This window comes from Barbus barbus (genome assembly GCF_936440315.1).
Source record: "Barbus barbus genome assembly, chromosome: 25".
Taxonomy (NCBI): Eukaryota; Metazoa; Chordata; class Actinopteri; order Cypriniformes; family Cyprinidae; genus Barbus; species Barbus barbus.
The window spans coordinates 18,895,151-18,912,354 of record NC_136753.1 but is presented as its reverse complement, the minus strand read 5'-3'; the positions used below and the strand labels follow the sequence as shown (position 1 = coordinate 18,912,354).

General features: G+C 33.1%; 1 protein-coding gene across 3 annotated transcripts in view; it reads left to right on the top strand.

Moving 5' to 3' along the window:
* Positions 1-569: 569 nt before the first annotated feature.
* LOC306844807 (discoidin domain-containing receptor 2-like) overlaps positions 570-17,204 on the top strand; it is a 32,171-nt gene continuing 15,536 nt past the window's right edge. Inside the window, exons 1-2 of one of the 3 annotated variants that reach the window (XM_079377183.1) lie at positions 570-710; positions 15,109-15,216. In XM_079377183.1, coding sequence (XP_079233309.1) covers positions 15,111-15,216 — 106 coding nt within the window. In that variant the 5' untranslated portion in view covers positions 570-710; positions 15,109-15,110. Of the gene's footprint in view, positions 711-15,108; positions 15,217-17,204 lie in introns of those variants that run through there. The other 2 variants (XM_079377184.1, XM_079377182.1) reach the window with 2 other exon arrangements.

Genomic DNA, 17,204 nt, shown 5'->3' with positions numbered 1-17,204 from the left:
TTTTAAGGTTAAAAAAAAATACTTAATGGGTATTTTAATCACACTTTATATGGATGAACAGTTCCAGAGTTATAACTAGATCTAGCTGTGGTATCAGCTCCCACCCTATCCATGCTTTTCCAAGAATGAATTAATACTTTTTATAAGAAGGATATACAGGACAATAAATGCAAAGAAACACAGGGAAAGAAAAAATCACTGCGCCTTCGATAAATTTTAAATAACTACCAGTAGTGAGAGCCAACATATGGCAAAGGAAAATAACTAAGATCAAATGCACATAAAATGTTCAGAACATTCTGAAAGGCATTATAAAGTTAATATTTGCTGTTCTGAATTTTGCCTTTTCTAAATGATGTTGGACTGTATAAAAAAAAGTCTGACTTAATTGAAACCTTCTGTATGGCACGAAGAATTCTGGGACTTTGCCATTTTCCCAAGAATCCTCAGAATGTTAGTTTTTTTAGCCTCTCTCTCTCTCTCTCTCTCTCTCTCTCTCTCTCTCTCTCTCTCTCTCTCTCTCCCGCTCTTGCTCTTTTTTTCCCCTCATCCAGCGGTGTCTTACATCAGCTTACTGTGCCTGAATGTGAGATCTGAAAGAGAGGTTCGGAGAGAAAGAAAAAGCCTTGTTTTTATCCTCCTGATTACACACACATTACTTGGAATTAAGAAATCCTTGGACAAATGGTTTGAAAACAGCAGCCCAAGCAGTAAGTTTGCATAGTGTCTCTTTTCTTTGTTTTCTTTTATTTTGTTAAAGAAAGTTCGATCATTTCCTTTGTTGGATTCAAGAGAATATGTATATGACTGATTGTAATGTAAGATGACTGGATGTGTATCAGTGCTGTTCTGCTGTCTTTTTGTTAAAACTTGCATAGGACAGCCACTGTTTGCATGGCAGACTAAAATAGAGGATAGCAGAGCGACTTGATCCAGAGAACTTTTGCAAACCAGCTGTTCTGAATTGACTTTTTAACAAGGTAGTCATATGTTCTAGCTTGTTAAATTTCACGAAAGTGTACTCAAAATACGTGCTTTTGCTCGGAAATTATGCATTATTGTAGCCTATTAGTTCCTCCTGTTGTTCCTCAGAACGAACGGTCTCTTTTTTTCCTTTCCTTTTCTACCCAGCTTTGTAAAATTAAAAATGTGCCCCTTTCATAGTTGCATCAGATTAAGAATACAACTTTTGTTTTAGAAAGCTGTCTGAGTTAACACGAGGATGCTATTTCCTCTTAATTCTAATCAGTTTGAATGGTGGCTTCTATACACACACACAAAAATTAAAGTACAGTGAATTAAATATCTGTAAAAAGTATTTGGACAGTTGAGCCTCTCTTCTCTAAATCTCTCAAAATTTTAATTGTTTATGAAAAAATTAAAAATTATGACGCCAAGTATTTAGACTTTTTTTTCTCTCAAACTTAGTATAATCATAAATTATGACTTTACACCTGTTGTTGCTTTGCTAGGGCAACCTGTGTGAACTTGAGGTGAACCAACTTCCTCTAAAAATTGCCTTGATGCAGGTTTATGAGAAAACCTTTTCTTTTTTTTGTCACTTGTTTTGACATTTTTAAAAAAGATTTAAATACTTTTGGGGTCACTGCATATCCTCCCACTGTGCAACTCAACCTGGTGTGTGTGTACGACATGACCTCACTACCTGTGTTACACCGTGATGACCTTTCCAAGACATCAACATATGATTCTTCTGAACTGCGTATGGTCCGTTTATATATCCTTCATTTATGTAAGCATTTAAGAATCCAAAGCTTTAATTTAAGCCAAAGCTGATTTTATTTTTAATGTTTTTTTTTTCTTTTGTTCAGCAAGCGGCTGATCGGTGTATCAGGATACTGAATACAATGAACATTTGAAATAATATTGCTTAAAAAGCGGTTGCTTCACATGCACAGTATGTAATTCAACAACCTGCCAAATGCAGTAAGAGTCGATGAAGATTTTCCAGCCTGATAGATGGATATTTTGTGTAATTTAGTGCTTGCATATGTTTTGGGTGCAAGCAGGGTAAGGAGTAATAGAAATCCTGCATGACAATATCTTCAGTATCTTTCAGACCACTTGGTGGATAAAGAGATGGCGCAGAAACTGATGATGCATATCCAATAACTCAATGTACCATATTAATGCATTTGCATATTTTTGTGATGTTTACATTGCAAAGATATTAATAATGAATATGGAGTCATTATACATTACATTAGAATTTTACTTGAAAGGTTTCACGGTCCCATATTAAACTCCATCCATTCAACCATTCTTTTTAACTTTAGATTTGGTTGCAGGTAATTTTATACTCTATTTCTTACAAAAAAAAAATCAGAAAAGACTTCACTTTTCTCACTTGTTACACTGATGTAAGATTTTGAATAGGTAACAGAATATGTGTGTGTCCATATACCTTATACTTTTCTTTTTCTTCCTCCTTAACCTGATTTAGTCTGGATGCACAAAGAGAAAAAATATGTTCAGTGTATGCATTTGTGCATGTAATGAAAACATATTTGAAAACTAGCAAGCAGATGTTGCCTGTAATTAATTGCTGCAGTTGATTTTATATTCGGTTTTGTGTAATGCTTAATCATAAAATATATATATTTTATGATCATAAAAATATATATGGGGTGGTGATGGCGCAGTGGATAAGACACATGCCTTTGGTGTGAGAGACCCGGGTTCGAATCCACTGTGAGGCACCAATGTGTCCCTGAGCAAGACACTTAACCCCTAGTTGCTCCAGAGGCGTGCGACCTCTGACATATATAGCAATTGTAAGTCGCTTTGGATAAAAGCATCAGCTAAATGAATAAATGTAAATCTATTTCAAATATATTTTTTAAAGTTGATTAGCATTCAACTTTTTTTTAGCTTAAATCTGCTCTTTTGGAAATATGTTTCATTGACGCTTCAGGAAGAAAGCACCCACTGCTTGCTTTGAGTCTTGTATGATTCATGCAACACTTCGTAAGCTAACTGTTGCTTTCAGAAAGGAAATGGAAAAGGTTTTTTCCACTGGCGAAGTTGTTAGGTGTAATTTAAGTTAGAAAGCTCAGGAGAGAGTATATGTTACATTCCAGTGTGTTTTGTGCAGGTGCACAGATGAAGTTCACCAGAATATGACCCACTGGACCATATAGCTTTACACCGTAAAAAGCAGTCTAAAAAAACTGAACATGATCTTCAACTCTAAGTACTTCTGACTGCTTATAGCGATTTAAATTGTTTAAATTGCGAATGATTATGCAATGCCTCAAAGCTCTGTTGTCTCACAAAGAATATTTCAATATTTGAAGATTAAACAGGCAAGATTTTATGATTTACTTGATTTTAAAATAATTTTTATTAGCAAACTTCAGTTAGTTTGTGGCCCTTTATTCTTTTAATTGTGATTAAATTTTGTCCAGTATGACACTTTTGTTTAAAAAGACAAAATGACGTTTTTCAGTCACATGTGCTGCCCCAAATAGGTTAGAAGAAAAGTCGAAAACATCCACTCATCACAAAACCTCATGGTTCTGTAACATGTGCCGTTGCACTTGCATCTGTTTTTGCTATCACCTGGCTCTAATTTTGCTGGAACTGCCATTTGATTTGGATTTATGCATTTCCATGAAAGTTAAATATCTGCAATGATATGACCATTGCTTTAGGGAGGAATGAAAAAGGTTTCAAATGAAAAACACATGTTCTCTTCATACCTAAATTTACAGGCGTGTGAATATCAGACTGGTAAATACGATCAGTGGTATGTAGTATGCAAAATAAATTGCACTATTGTAGTTGTGCTCTTTTCAGATCTGAATTACACTAAGCCGCACTCTTACTCTGTTATTTTAAGCTACACTGACAAAAAAGGTGTAGAAATTGCTCGTAGATTTCACAAACAATTACAAAATATGGCAAATAACACATTGAAGTAAACATGAAATTTTGAAGTTGAAAAACTGAAATAATGTTTTGTTTTAAAACATGCTTCTCTAATAATCTTTGTTTTATTGAGGACTTCGGGGGGGGAAAAATATCTTTTTTTTACACTGTAGAAATGTTTGGAGGAAGTTAGTGTCATCTAATCTTGAAGTAAATCTCTAAACTGTGCAAGATTTTGAAATACATTATTGTGAAGTTCTCACTGCCATCATTTTTGAAGCCTATGATAAAATCCTACCAGTGAGAAGTGAAGGGAGGCTCTACAGCATAACCAAAAGTGCATATAGTTGTCTTGAAAGGTGGCGTTTGAAGAGCCCTTCGCTGTCATTTTCGGGTTATTTGGTTGGTTAAATGACGATCTCAGATCTTGGAACGCTCTCACTTACAGGGCCACAAATTGAAACCAGATTTTGACACCGATGTGCAATGAGATTGAATTGAAGCCTCTGGATAATGTATGACCTATCTGTCCTCCAGTCTATATGAAGCTGTCATTAGCTTATGTGCTGGATTCTGTAATGAGAGACTGGTTAGAGTTAGGATTTGTTTATGTTCCGAACAAAGTTTATAGGAAAACTATTCATTTATTTATAACTTGCATACTGATTTATTGTAAAGTGTTAAAAATCTCTAGTTTTTGTTAAAAATATAACATAACTTAAATACAATATTATATTCTACTATATAATTATTTTAATGATTTAAAGTAGTATAGTATGGCCTAAAATCTAGTGTAACTTCATTTTGATTTAATATAATATTTTGTAAAATAAAAATATGAATTAATATATTATTTTAATGACTTGACTTAAGTCTTCTTTAACACAGATGTGTGATGATTTTTGATTAAACCCTTTCATGGCTTAAGCATCCTCGATGTGGCACAGGAAAGAGTGCAGAAAGATAAAAGCTTTAAAAGACTCACCAAATGAGTCGCTGTAGAAACTGAATACTTCAATGGTTGTGGTGCGCTCAACACGAGAGACGACGCAAACGCAATGACGTGAACTAAAATGTCCTCATGTATTAAAGAAGAGTGGCCTGATTAAGTGCTGGAAATAGCGGAGGATGGGTAAAGAGCGGTAACAAAACTCTGAAACATGTACAGTCACACAACAGTATTGTACAAACTGTACTTCATAACGATGTTTAGACAGCTATAGAAGTTCAGTTTTTTATATTTAAATTACAGATCTCAGCTTAAGTTTTGCTTCAGTTTGTATTCTATTCTATCAGTTTAAATAGTTTGTTTTGATAATATATTATGTTAGGGCTATATTATAAACCTGATAAATAATTGACCTTGTTTTTGAGTCTTTGACTTTGAGTCTCTTGCTCATCAAGACTGTATTAATTTCAAAAATACAGAAAAAACAGTTATATAGTGAAATATTATTGAAATTTCTAATATTGGTTTCCTATTTTAATACCTATACTATAAAATAGCATTTATTCCTGTGATCAAAGCTGAATTTTCAGCATCATTCCTCCAGTCTTCAGTGTCACATGATCCTTCAGAAATCATTCTAATATTCTGATTTATTATCAGTGTTGGAACTGTTCTGCTGCTTAATATTTTTTTGGAACCTGTGTTTCTTTTTTCTTTGATTCTTTGATTAATAAAAAGTTTAAAAGAACAACATTTATTCAAAATATAAATATTTTTTAACAATAGAAGTCTTTACTATCAATTTTATCCATTTAACACATCCTTGCTGAATAAAGTTTATTTAACTTTCTTTCTAAGTATCTTTAAAAAAGAAAGAAAACAAATGTCTGACCCCAAACCTTTTAATAGTTTATATCGTAATACAAAATCTCTATTTTGACTAAGCACTGTTCTTTTTAACTTTTTATTTTTTTTAAATATCACAGGTCCCAAACAATACAGTATAAAAAATAAAATAAAATAAAAAAGCAGTACAAATCAGCATATTAGAATGATTTCTAAAGGATCATGTGACTCTGAAAATACTGCTTTGCTTCACAGGAATTAATTAAGTATATTAAAATAGAAAACATTTATTTTAAATTGCAATAATATTTCACAATATTCAGTATTTTTTATCAAATAGATACAGCCTTGATGAGCATAAGAAACTTCTTTAAAAAACTTTATTGACCCAAACTTTTGAACTGCAGTGTATTGTACAGTAAAAATGTTTTCTCAGGTAACCTAAAATGTACATCATTTAGTCACATCAAGGGTCAAATCAAATATAAATAGCTCATTAAAGTTAAAAGTTACACACTTTTTTGTGTGCGTGCTGTACAGGTCTGGTATAAAGAATGCTTTTGCTCAGGTGACCGAAATGTCTTCCCAAGAGAGAAAAGTTTTGCTCAGCAAGAAAACAAATTAGAGGGAACATTGCTCCCATGGGTCCTTAAATTTGATGCAACTAAACTGAAGAGTTTTTAAGGCCTTATACCATTTAACGTATTTAAAACTGTCTAAGAAATAATTTTTCAAATTGCCTTAAATAGATTTTTAAGAATTCTGAAGATACCTTGTAAATAGTAAAATAAAACTCTTTCCTTGATATTCGTTGATATAAGGTTTTTGATTGACATTTATGGTCTTTATTTTATTTGGGCTAGTTAAATTAATTTTCGGGCTACCAAAATCTGAAGAGTACCTGCCCGAAGGGCCACCAGGGATTTAGAAATTTTGCGAGCCCTACTCTTTATTGCTGTGGTTTTCACAGCACATTAAGAAAACACTTACCTGTAAAATCCAGCATTCATCCCAGATGTTAATTTCACTGTAAAAATGGAGTAGCTTTTGCATACATACCTTGCTATGAGCTCCACTATTTAAATTCAAAGAGCACAGGTGTCCTCATTGCAAAGTCACTGACACTATTTTTGACTTTCATTTCCTTTTTCCTGATATGGGCCTCATGCTGTTTATGAGGTAACCAGGCTCTGTGCGAGGCCACGTTTTTACTTTAAAAGCGGTCTTCACCTATTGCATGTGAATGATGTTGACTAAAGCACCTAGAAGACGTAGTATAATGTGTAATTGACTCGATTTGCCAAGTTGCACTGAAGAGCCAGTATTGTGGTTTGGAATCAGCTAAATCCTTAGAGGTCTTACAAGGGCCACGGCCTTCATGTGCACTATTGGCCCTCTGTACTAGGTGTTGTGTTTAATAAGTTCCTTCAATTCACTAATGGTTTTACTGTTATCAGATAAAAAAGATGTTTTGGTGTGATTTTCTGAAATTATATTTTCTCAATAATAGTATTTTAGCTTGTTACTGAGAGTCTGTTAGAATCTGTTATCTCGGGGATAATTGGAAAACTGATTTCTCACCATCAAACTTCTATTAAATAGACAAACATTTTTGCCCTTATTTTAAGTCTTCCTAACTCTGGCATACTAATTGCCTCAATGGGAGTTATACCTTTTTATATATACATACTTGCAAAATATTATTAACATGAAAAAATATACAATTAATCAAACTGGCTTCTAAGACGTTTAATTGCTTTACTATTCACAGTACCTTTTTTCTGAAGAAAATATTTTAGAGGTCGAGCACAATAATCTGCAGAATTAATTTGAAATAAATATTTATAATGACAGCTCTTGTTGCTTTTTCTAAATTCCACCAAATTATTATTATTCTTTTTTTGATGACTAATTAATTGTATTGTTAAAGACTAATGCAAAGTTCTTGTGAGACTATTTATTACTATTATTTAAAGCATCTTATTGAAGTTTTTGCAGGCTTTTGATATTTTACACTGCAAATTTTTCCCATTCAACCATTATTTGTGAAATTTCAGGTAACTATTATTAATACACATGCATATCTTTTACCCAAAGTGGCCTACAGTATGTATACACACATTTTACGAGTCCATGCATTCCCTGGGAGTTGACCTATGACCTTGTAACGTCATAGCACCATTCTGTTCCAGGTATTCTTTTGTAATATGCATACTAATGTATCAAATATGAGATTAGAGAATTATTTATTTTAGTCCGCATCTTAAAGTCAAGAGAACTTAAAGGTTCTGGTAACACTTTACAGTAAGGTCTCATTTGTTAACATTAGAGTTAATTAACGTCCCTGAATTAACAATCATAGCTTTTATTTGATTTATTAACATTTGTAATTTACATTCATATAAATACATTTGTTCATTGTTAGTTCATGTCAGCTGATGTTAACAAATCAAACCTTATTGTAAAGTGTTACCAAGGTTCCATTAATAAACACTGTGTGTGCTATATGCCAAGAGTTCATCTAAGATGGCAAAAGTGTTTTTTTTTCTCCAGAATTCCATGTGGAATATTCTTCGCATTAACCCATTAAAACAAATATACTAGGAAAAAATCATGATGGATCTTCCTTGCGTTGGTGTGGCAAATACACTATTTTTCAGTGAAACAGAGATTAGATCATGTGGGAGATCTGAATGTGTCCTGATTTCATTCCACTTTTCTTAGACTTATAGAAAAGTCGTATTTACTGAATCTCAGGGCTAGTAAACAGTAACTGGTCCAAATCCCTCCAGGAAAACTGTCAAAAAAGGTTATCAGGTACCAAAAGAAGTTTCTTTTTTATTTGATTAAAATACATTTATTTGATTCAAAATAATGAAAGACGTGTGATGCAATTTATACAATATAAATAACACTTTTCTATTTTAATATATTTTCTATTATATATATTTTTTTAAATCTACGTTTAAATTTTTTGTCATTTATTCCTTTGACCTGTGGTCAAAGCTGAATTTTAATCAGCCATTACTCCACTCTTTATTGTCCAATGATCCTTCAGAAATCATTTTAATATGCTGATTTGGTGTGCAAGAAACATTTCTTATGGTTAGTGTTGAAAACAGTTGGACTGCTTAATATTTTTGTGGGAAGCGTGATCATTTTTTTTAATGAAAAAAAGTTCAGAAGAACAGCATATATTTCACTATACTTAAAAAAAAATACTAACCCCATTTCTTTTAGTAGTGTGTGTTCCTTATTCTAAGTGACTACATATACTTTTAACTCACACTATTTAAGTTATAATGTCTTCTTTGAAGCATATGAATGAAGCATGGCAGATGATTTAGAAAGCTGCAACATGAGCTTTCCTTTATAATTCCTTGGAGTCCCTGGTAAAATGATTTTAAACATTCCAAAATACTTGGGTGACACAAATGAGAAACTTTAACAGTTGCTAAATATAGCGTGCCAGTCTTGAAATGGTCCTGTCTGAAAGTCTGAAGTGTCTGAAATTTAAAAAACCATCCATATTCTGAAATGTTTGCCTACTTTGTCTTCTCAAATTATATGATTAGGTCACGACAGCTTTATAATGCAGTATACCTCTAGCATGCACACACTGACTGGTTTTAGAGACAAATCTCTTATTACTTCCCTCGTTGTGCGCCGTCTGCCCATGTCCTCTTCAATTATTCTCATCTGCCTCTGTGCAGGATCACTCAATGTGAACACCATGACTCGTGACATTTGAGGAATGGCCTCGTTGGGCTGGTACCAATTTCAAACACAGCAGGCCGTTTAATCATATATTATGCTGTAAATGTGTGGAGCACATATGAATGGTTCAGAGGAAACCGTCCAGTAATTCCATATGTTGACTACAGTCTGAGTGTGACCTAGATCATCTGCTCTGCTCACACTCTGACTGAAGTATTTTTTTAGCATGAAGGTCATAAACTGAGGGACATACACTACCGCATGTTTCTATGAAGTGCAGGAATACTTGAGGGACCTTTTGAAATGCATTTGAAAGTAATGCACTCCCAGCATTCACTGGCTGAGAGAATGAAAAATGGTTGTTGTTGTTGTTTTTTAGCATGGACCATAAGGTACTGTACAATACCAGTCAGCTATTACTCCATACATCAGTGGCACATGATCCTTCAGAAATAATTTCATTTTGCTTATTTGGTGCTCAAGAATCATTTCTCAGTGTTGAAAATAAGTAATTTTTTATTAAACTGCTTAATATTTTTGTGGAAATCATGACACTAAAATTTTCTGATACACAAAACTTTGGGGTAAGTGAGAATTATAAACAAATAAATACTTTTATTCAGCAAAAATATGTTAGAATTATTGAAAGTGACATGCAAAATATTACAAAGGATTTATTTTTTCTAATAAATGCTGTTATTTTAAACTGTTCATCAGAGAATCTTGAAAATATGTATATTGGTTTCCTGTAAAATATCAAGCTTTCAGCAACTCACCATATTATATTGTTTTTTTGAAGGATCATGTGATACTGAAGGCTTTGCCATTACAGGAATAAATTGAAAATGTAAAATATTTAAAAACATTGTAATAAACAATATTGCTGTGTTTACTGTATTTTATTATTCAAATAAATGCAGCCTTGGTGTGCATAAAAGACCTCTTCCAAAACGTTTTAAAATATTCTGAACTTTTAACCGGTAATTTAATACTGAATACAAATACTTTTGGATACATATGACACCTTGGTGTTATCCATTATCAACATTTACCAGCTTTACTAGACCGGTTTATTAGAACCAAAATTTAGCACCAATTATTATTCTTAAAGACAATACACAATACAATTTAATAATAAATAGAAGAATGTTATACAGTGTAATATTGTATTTGCAGTGGCATTAACTGACAATCTTATGATATTTCTAAAATGTTAAAAAACGAAGTGTTAAGTGTTTGAAATTTGGGAATGTGACTTTGGGAAATGCTGGCAAAATAGCACACCAAAGAATCCTCTCCCCACTGCGTTGTAACCCCGGTATGCACTGCAGCGAATAATTGAGGGTCCTTGTAACCCAGGTCATGACTGCTCTTTCCCGTGTGTGTGTGTGTGTGTGGTATCCCCTCTGCTTGGGAGTTCACACAGAGGTCTGCAGAGTCACACGTGTTAACTAAACAGGGTTGTCCCTGGGGAGACAAAGCACATTTATAAGAGACACCATGAAAAGGAAGAGCTTAGTTGTTTCTCATTATTGAGCTCTCAGAGCCCTGCCCCTCTCAAAATCACTTCAGTGTTTTTCATTGTTCTTTTGTGTTGTTTTTGTTTGTTTTATTTATTTAGTCTTTTGTTTTTGTTTCATTTAGTTTTTTTGTTTCATTGAGGTTTGTTTTATTTTTTATTTTGTTGTTGTTGTTTTTTCATTAGGTTTTTATTTAATAGAATTTCTTTTATTGTGGTTTTTGTTTTTTGTTGTTTTCGTCAAGTTTTTTTGTTTAATTGAATTTTTGTTTGTTTCATTTCTTTGTTGTTGTTTAGATTTAATTGAAGTTTTGTAGCATAGCGTAGCATACCGTACCGTAGCAATAGGGCCCAAGAGGCTGTGGAGCCATAATATGGAGCCTGCATATACAAATACACAACAAAAATGTTTTTTGCAATAATTCAATAATTCTTCTGCTAAGCAATTTGTTTGTTCAGCCAAAATGGCTTTGAGCGCCAATCATAACTAAAGACCAAAACTATCTATTTTATGAAATACAATGAAATCCATGCATTCTTAGTGTGACAGATATGTCAAAAAAACATTGGAGACACTCTGTAATATTCATGAAGTACAAATGCTGGTGGTCGACTAAAGTAACATTAAACTTTATTGTTATATACTTAGGGAGTTCCTATGATTAGTGTGCCTTATTACCGTAGTGAATGTTCAAAGGGTGTGTTGTATGTTGAGTCTATGAGGCCTTTGTCGGTCTTCTAAGACCTCTTTGAAACGCTCAAACTTAAATGAGGCAGAAGAGGCAGAAATCCGCCTGATGATCACACATGTTCATGTTATATAGGGCACTCCTACTTCAATCCTGTGAGGAGAGTTTTGTTTGGCTGATGATGAAGACTTTTCTTGGCTTCTTAAGGTTTCCAGCAGAGATCCAAAGTCACTTTTGTCCCAACCTTAAAGACTTTAAGCTGAACTTAAATGACTTTGATAAATATGCATGCTGCTGTTTCAATTATAAAATACGTTTAGTTTCTAGTGACATAACAAAGATTGATTACCGAAGACATCGTTATTAAAAATGATGCATTGCCAGTTTACACTTTATGGTTTTACAATATTGGTTATATTTAGTACTAGACATTGTGTATCATAATGAAAAATTACTCTTTTTCCATTCAATTACAATGAATTTGCTCCAAGAATATAGTAGAATAGAAACTACTTATATAGTAGTTTATATAAGGTTTTTATATATAGTTATTCAGTATATAGTTTGTCTAATAATCCAGTTGACTAATAAACCTGGCATTGTGTAATGTTGCTGACTAATTGGACAAATTACTTTGTTCCTTAAATTAAATGTAAATGTGTTTTTTTTTTTGTCTTATTTGAAATTTGAAAACTTCTCTTACCATTGCAGTTACACAGAAAATGACTTTGATGGGTTTTGAATGAACTGAGAGTGAGTTCATATGATGATATTTTTGAATCAATTATTCCTTTATTTTTTTATGTTACATAACTCATCATGAATCATATGTTGAGACATTTTCAAGGAGCCAGGACAGTCATGCACAGTCAAAAGCAGTGAGTAATCCTGTGCTTGTTTACAATCCAGCATGTATGTTTCATTTTCTCCATTATAATTAAAGCAAATTTTGTTTTATTCTGCAGCATCTGTCTTTAAAAGACTAAGTATAGTTTTCTGAATTAAATTGGCATGTAAAATTGAGTCTTGTGCAATATATCCTGACACTACAGACCCCTAATTATGTGTCATAAGCAATTCTATTGTTCACTGGTACTTGAAAAAATACATGTTGTGTAATAATAATGTAGTAAGCCGGTATATTTCATATTATGATCAGTAAAGGTGGGAGTGATATTTTGACTGAACTGGTCATCCGTATTGGCACTAACACTCTTTCTGAGGTAACGTCTGACCCACAGTCAGACACTCCACATCCCCTGGTCAGTTTAAAAAAAAATGTAAAACAATTATGTTAAGGCCAGAAACATACTCAAGTAGACAAATGCAAGTTGACAAATGCAGACATGAATGCTAGGCCAATGCATTGCAAATGCGCATCTCATTAAAATATTATTAAAAATACATTGTGTTCCTCTGGCTGTCCCAAAGCACAGTATTCAAGGAGGCGATCTGTGTTGTTAAATCAAATGCTGTCATTCAGGTTGATGATTATTGCTAAGAATGTCACACATATATGCTGATGAATTGCTGTCTGACAGACATACGCAAGAAATCATGCATGAAATCATAAGTAAAAATGTTAAAAGTGCATTCACATTCTTTTTTGTTTTACCATTAAATCAATATACTTTTTACTGTTGCTATGTATTGTTAAAATCTTTCATAAGTATCTTTTCCTTATGTTTCCGTTAAAATGAAAGAGTCACATTCTTAAAACGGTGCCTAAATAAGATATACATTGCAAACATGTACTGAATAGTGTTGGGCAGGACTGTGTAGTTTAAATGATTAACTACAGAGGAATTAGCTAAACTTAGCTGAACGCTACAGAAAGAAGCTAGTAATCATAGAAGACAAAGGTATTTTGAGCTACATTTAAGCTGCTTCATATTGTCTATAAATATAAAATATATAAATAATTATGAACTATTAGAAGGTCACCTGTGAAAGGGAATTGCTCTTTAGCATAATTTTGCAGTTCAAACTGAATATAATGTTTAAAGACATTATTGCAATTGAATGAAAATGTGTTATACTGTAGTTTAAATTTATAGTAAATGTAAATTTTGGTTAAACTTTAGAATAGGGAACACATTCACTGTTAATTAAGAGTTTTCCCTCAGTAAACTGCTAATTTGCTGCATATCAATTGATAGTAAGAAAGTTGTTAAGTTTAGGTATGGGGTAGGATTAAGGGATCTAAAATATGGTCATACAGGATAAGGCATTAATATGAGCTTTATAAGTACTAATAAATGGACAGTATGCTAGTAATATGCATGCCAATAAGCAGCTAGTTAATAGAGAGAATTGGTCCTTAAAATGAAGTGTTACCGTAATTTCATAATTGCTTGTTTTGTCATATGAAATATGGTTAAAATGTACCGTAGAACATACTGGGAAGCATTTAGGGTACCCTAAAATATACTTTAATATAATTTTTATAGAAACTTGTATGTCAGGTATTTAAATGTATGTGTATTATGAAGTAGCAATTAAAAAATTAGCAGTATTCCATTTTTCTTACCTTTTTTTTATAGCATTATTTAACATCTGCATAATCTATCAGTGCAAATATGAATGTTAAAATGAGCTGGCTAGTTTTATTGTGTGTCTGTGTTTGCTCAACATAATATGTACAAAGCAGACATGTACATAAAATTTGTCATAAAAGGCTCTGTTGATGGTCAGTAGTTGAAGTAAACCCAGAGAGCATGTATTTTCTCTTTGAACTCTTTATAAAGTTCTTCAACTCTAGCCACAATGCCTTATGAAGTTTTCCCTTAGTTGTTCTCATAGTTCTCATGTCAGTATAATGAATATGGAAATTCCATTATGCTCTGCAGGCAATTATTGCATCTTTACTGACCAAATTAACTCCATTGCCTCAAAATAACAACAACCTGTTTTCCCATTAAATTTGTGTCATGGCTCAGTGCCTTTTCATAATTGGAGAATAAAAAGTAAAAGGATGAAGACAGTTGTCATGCTAACAGATTTGCAGAACATGAAATGTATATGAGATTATTAGCTTTTCAGACACTCATTTTTAAGGTGTGGGTGGTAGATGTTATTTGGGCAGAACGAGCGAAAGCGCTTTCTTGTCATTTCAAACTTGAATGATTCCATATTCTATGGAAAGATATTCTGAAGAAGGTTTTTGCCCATACAATGAAAGTTAATGGGGTCCAAAACATCACTGTGCCCCACTGGCTGCAATTGTATGGGTGGAAAAAAACTAACACTGAGATTCTTCAAAATGTCTTCTACAGTTTAAAATGCCATAAATACTGACAATATTGTATTAATGAATGTATAACATGAAGGTGAAATCTCCATTTAAGCCTGGGCTCAAACTTGCTCAAGGATTGTTGGGGTACATTTGATTGCTCTTTAAGTTTTATTAAAGAGAAATCATGTTAGAGCAGTTCCTGGATGTCTGTGGTGAAATGAAGTCATACTTTTATTTTTTAACCGTGTGTCTCATTCTCCAGGAATGAACGTCCCGTCTCCGCCTGAGATGAGGCAGCTTTGGAAGATGCTCTTTCCACTCCTTATCCTCATTTACCTATTGGGAGCTGTCAAGTCTCAAGTAAATCCAGGTAGAGATATACATCTATTTTTTCACTGTATACAAATGTGTTTAAATGACTCAAGCTGTAACTAAATTTAGTTGTTTAGTTTTTTATCTAAAGAAACTGTGACCTAGGGTTTAATGGCTTACTCAACAGCACAATTAACGGTGGATTTTGTTGGAACTTGAGCCCAAACTTTAACTACTAGTAGTCTACAATATTATACTAATTGAACAGCTACAGTGGTGTGGACACTGGCGACATAAATGTGCTCAAAAACTGTTTGAAAATTTATGAGACAAGTCACTATGGAAATCAGTTGTTGTGGTTATGTGGTCACAATCTCCAATTTTATTGTCCATGAATTTAAGTTTTTCTAAAGGTCAGAGTGCTGCAAGTTGCATTGTTATTTTTTAACTGCTTTGAAACTGGCAGCCTTGTAGTTGTGATCAATCTACGTTTGAGGTCTGAATAAGGTCTGGAAGATGCCCAGATTCCATTCTGGTTCTCATGGCTTCTTCTCTTTTATCTGTGTCTTTCAACTTTAGCTTTCTCTCTCTAGCATGGGTGGTTTGTGGGGAGGAACGTGTGATGTCAATGTGAGGTTCAATTATATTTTACAAGGAAACCAGAAGCCAGCTCATGGTGAGCAGCCGTACAGTAGAGACTAAAGCATAAGTCTGGAAAGCAGCTAATACCACCATGGCTTGAGGCAGTTTCTTCTGTATCCCCCAGGATGAAAACCACACTGTGCTCTTGTGCTATATTGGGCTGTTTCTCGAATTATTTCTGAATTCGATTACCCAAGGTGATATATATACATTGCTTCCTTCTACCGATCATGTGTCAGTTTCCCCTGCCATAAATTAACAAATTAAGACCTTAGGCTGACATTAAAGGTTTAACTGATAATGCATTGAGTTTTAAAACGCACACGTTTGTATTTGTAGTGCAGTTTAAGGTTCAGAAGCATGCCAATGTAATACGACAAGGAATGCATAATGTTCTTTAATGTTTTTTTTTTTTTTGCCATATTGTGCTTTAATGTATCGGAGAGGAGGATATACCAGTCAATCCAGACTGTTTAACTGTCGCTTTGCTTGGTCGAACTACAAAGTAGTGTTTGGCCTGTTTCAAAGTAAACATGGAATATGTAAAATGCTTTGTTAAAAATCCCACTGTGTGGTTTATGTGAAGGGAGTCTGAATTGTTTAAAAGTTTTTGGATGGCTTGTGGTACAAGCAAAAATAACAGAATTATACTCAGCTGTTCTGTTGCTGCCTCAATGTTCTGGATTGTTACTTTCCAGTCTGAAAGTATCTGAGAAAAATGGGTGAAGGGATCCTGTCAAGCATTTCTACCCCAAAAACAAAAGAAAGAAGAAATTACATTTTGGGAAAGGAAAATTAATTATTCGGACCATTAAGTTTTTGATTTGTGACATTATCTTCATGAAAATTAAGCAAAAAAACTTCTCATATAATGTTAGAAACAGCATAATATTTAAATAATTGAAGTAAATTGTGTATAGGCATTTATACATAAGACATAATAGTAGTAAGAGAAATCATCATTGATTCATTTTACAATATTTACTTCATTTTTTTACCACACACGTTCTTGAGAAATTACACGTTTCATTAGATTCATTTTTCAAAAGGTTCCTGTACACTTTATATCAAAATACAGATTTAATAGGACATGGTGGAAATAATTAGCATGAAATTCTTACCATCTGTTAATGACAATTCTGTGCTTTGTTAATACGAGAATAATGTCACAACTGAAAAACAAATTTCACATTCCCCATTTTATTATTTTTGTAATTATATAATTTTGTATGCTTTTTTTTTGGCACTTCAGCGTCTATTTATAGTGTAGGGGGCAGGACGCTTCAGATTCTAGAGAGCATTTGATTGGACAGAAAGTTAGATGAGAAGCTGAAGTGCAGAGTGATGTCATCAAAATGGTTGATCTATATCGGCAGAAATGAGAGACCGTAAGATTTGAATGTA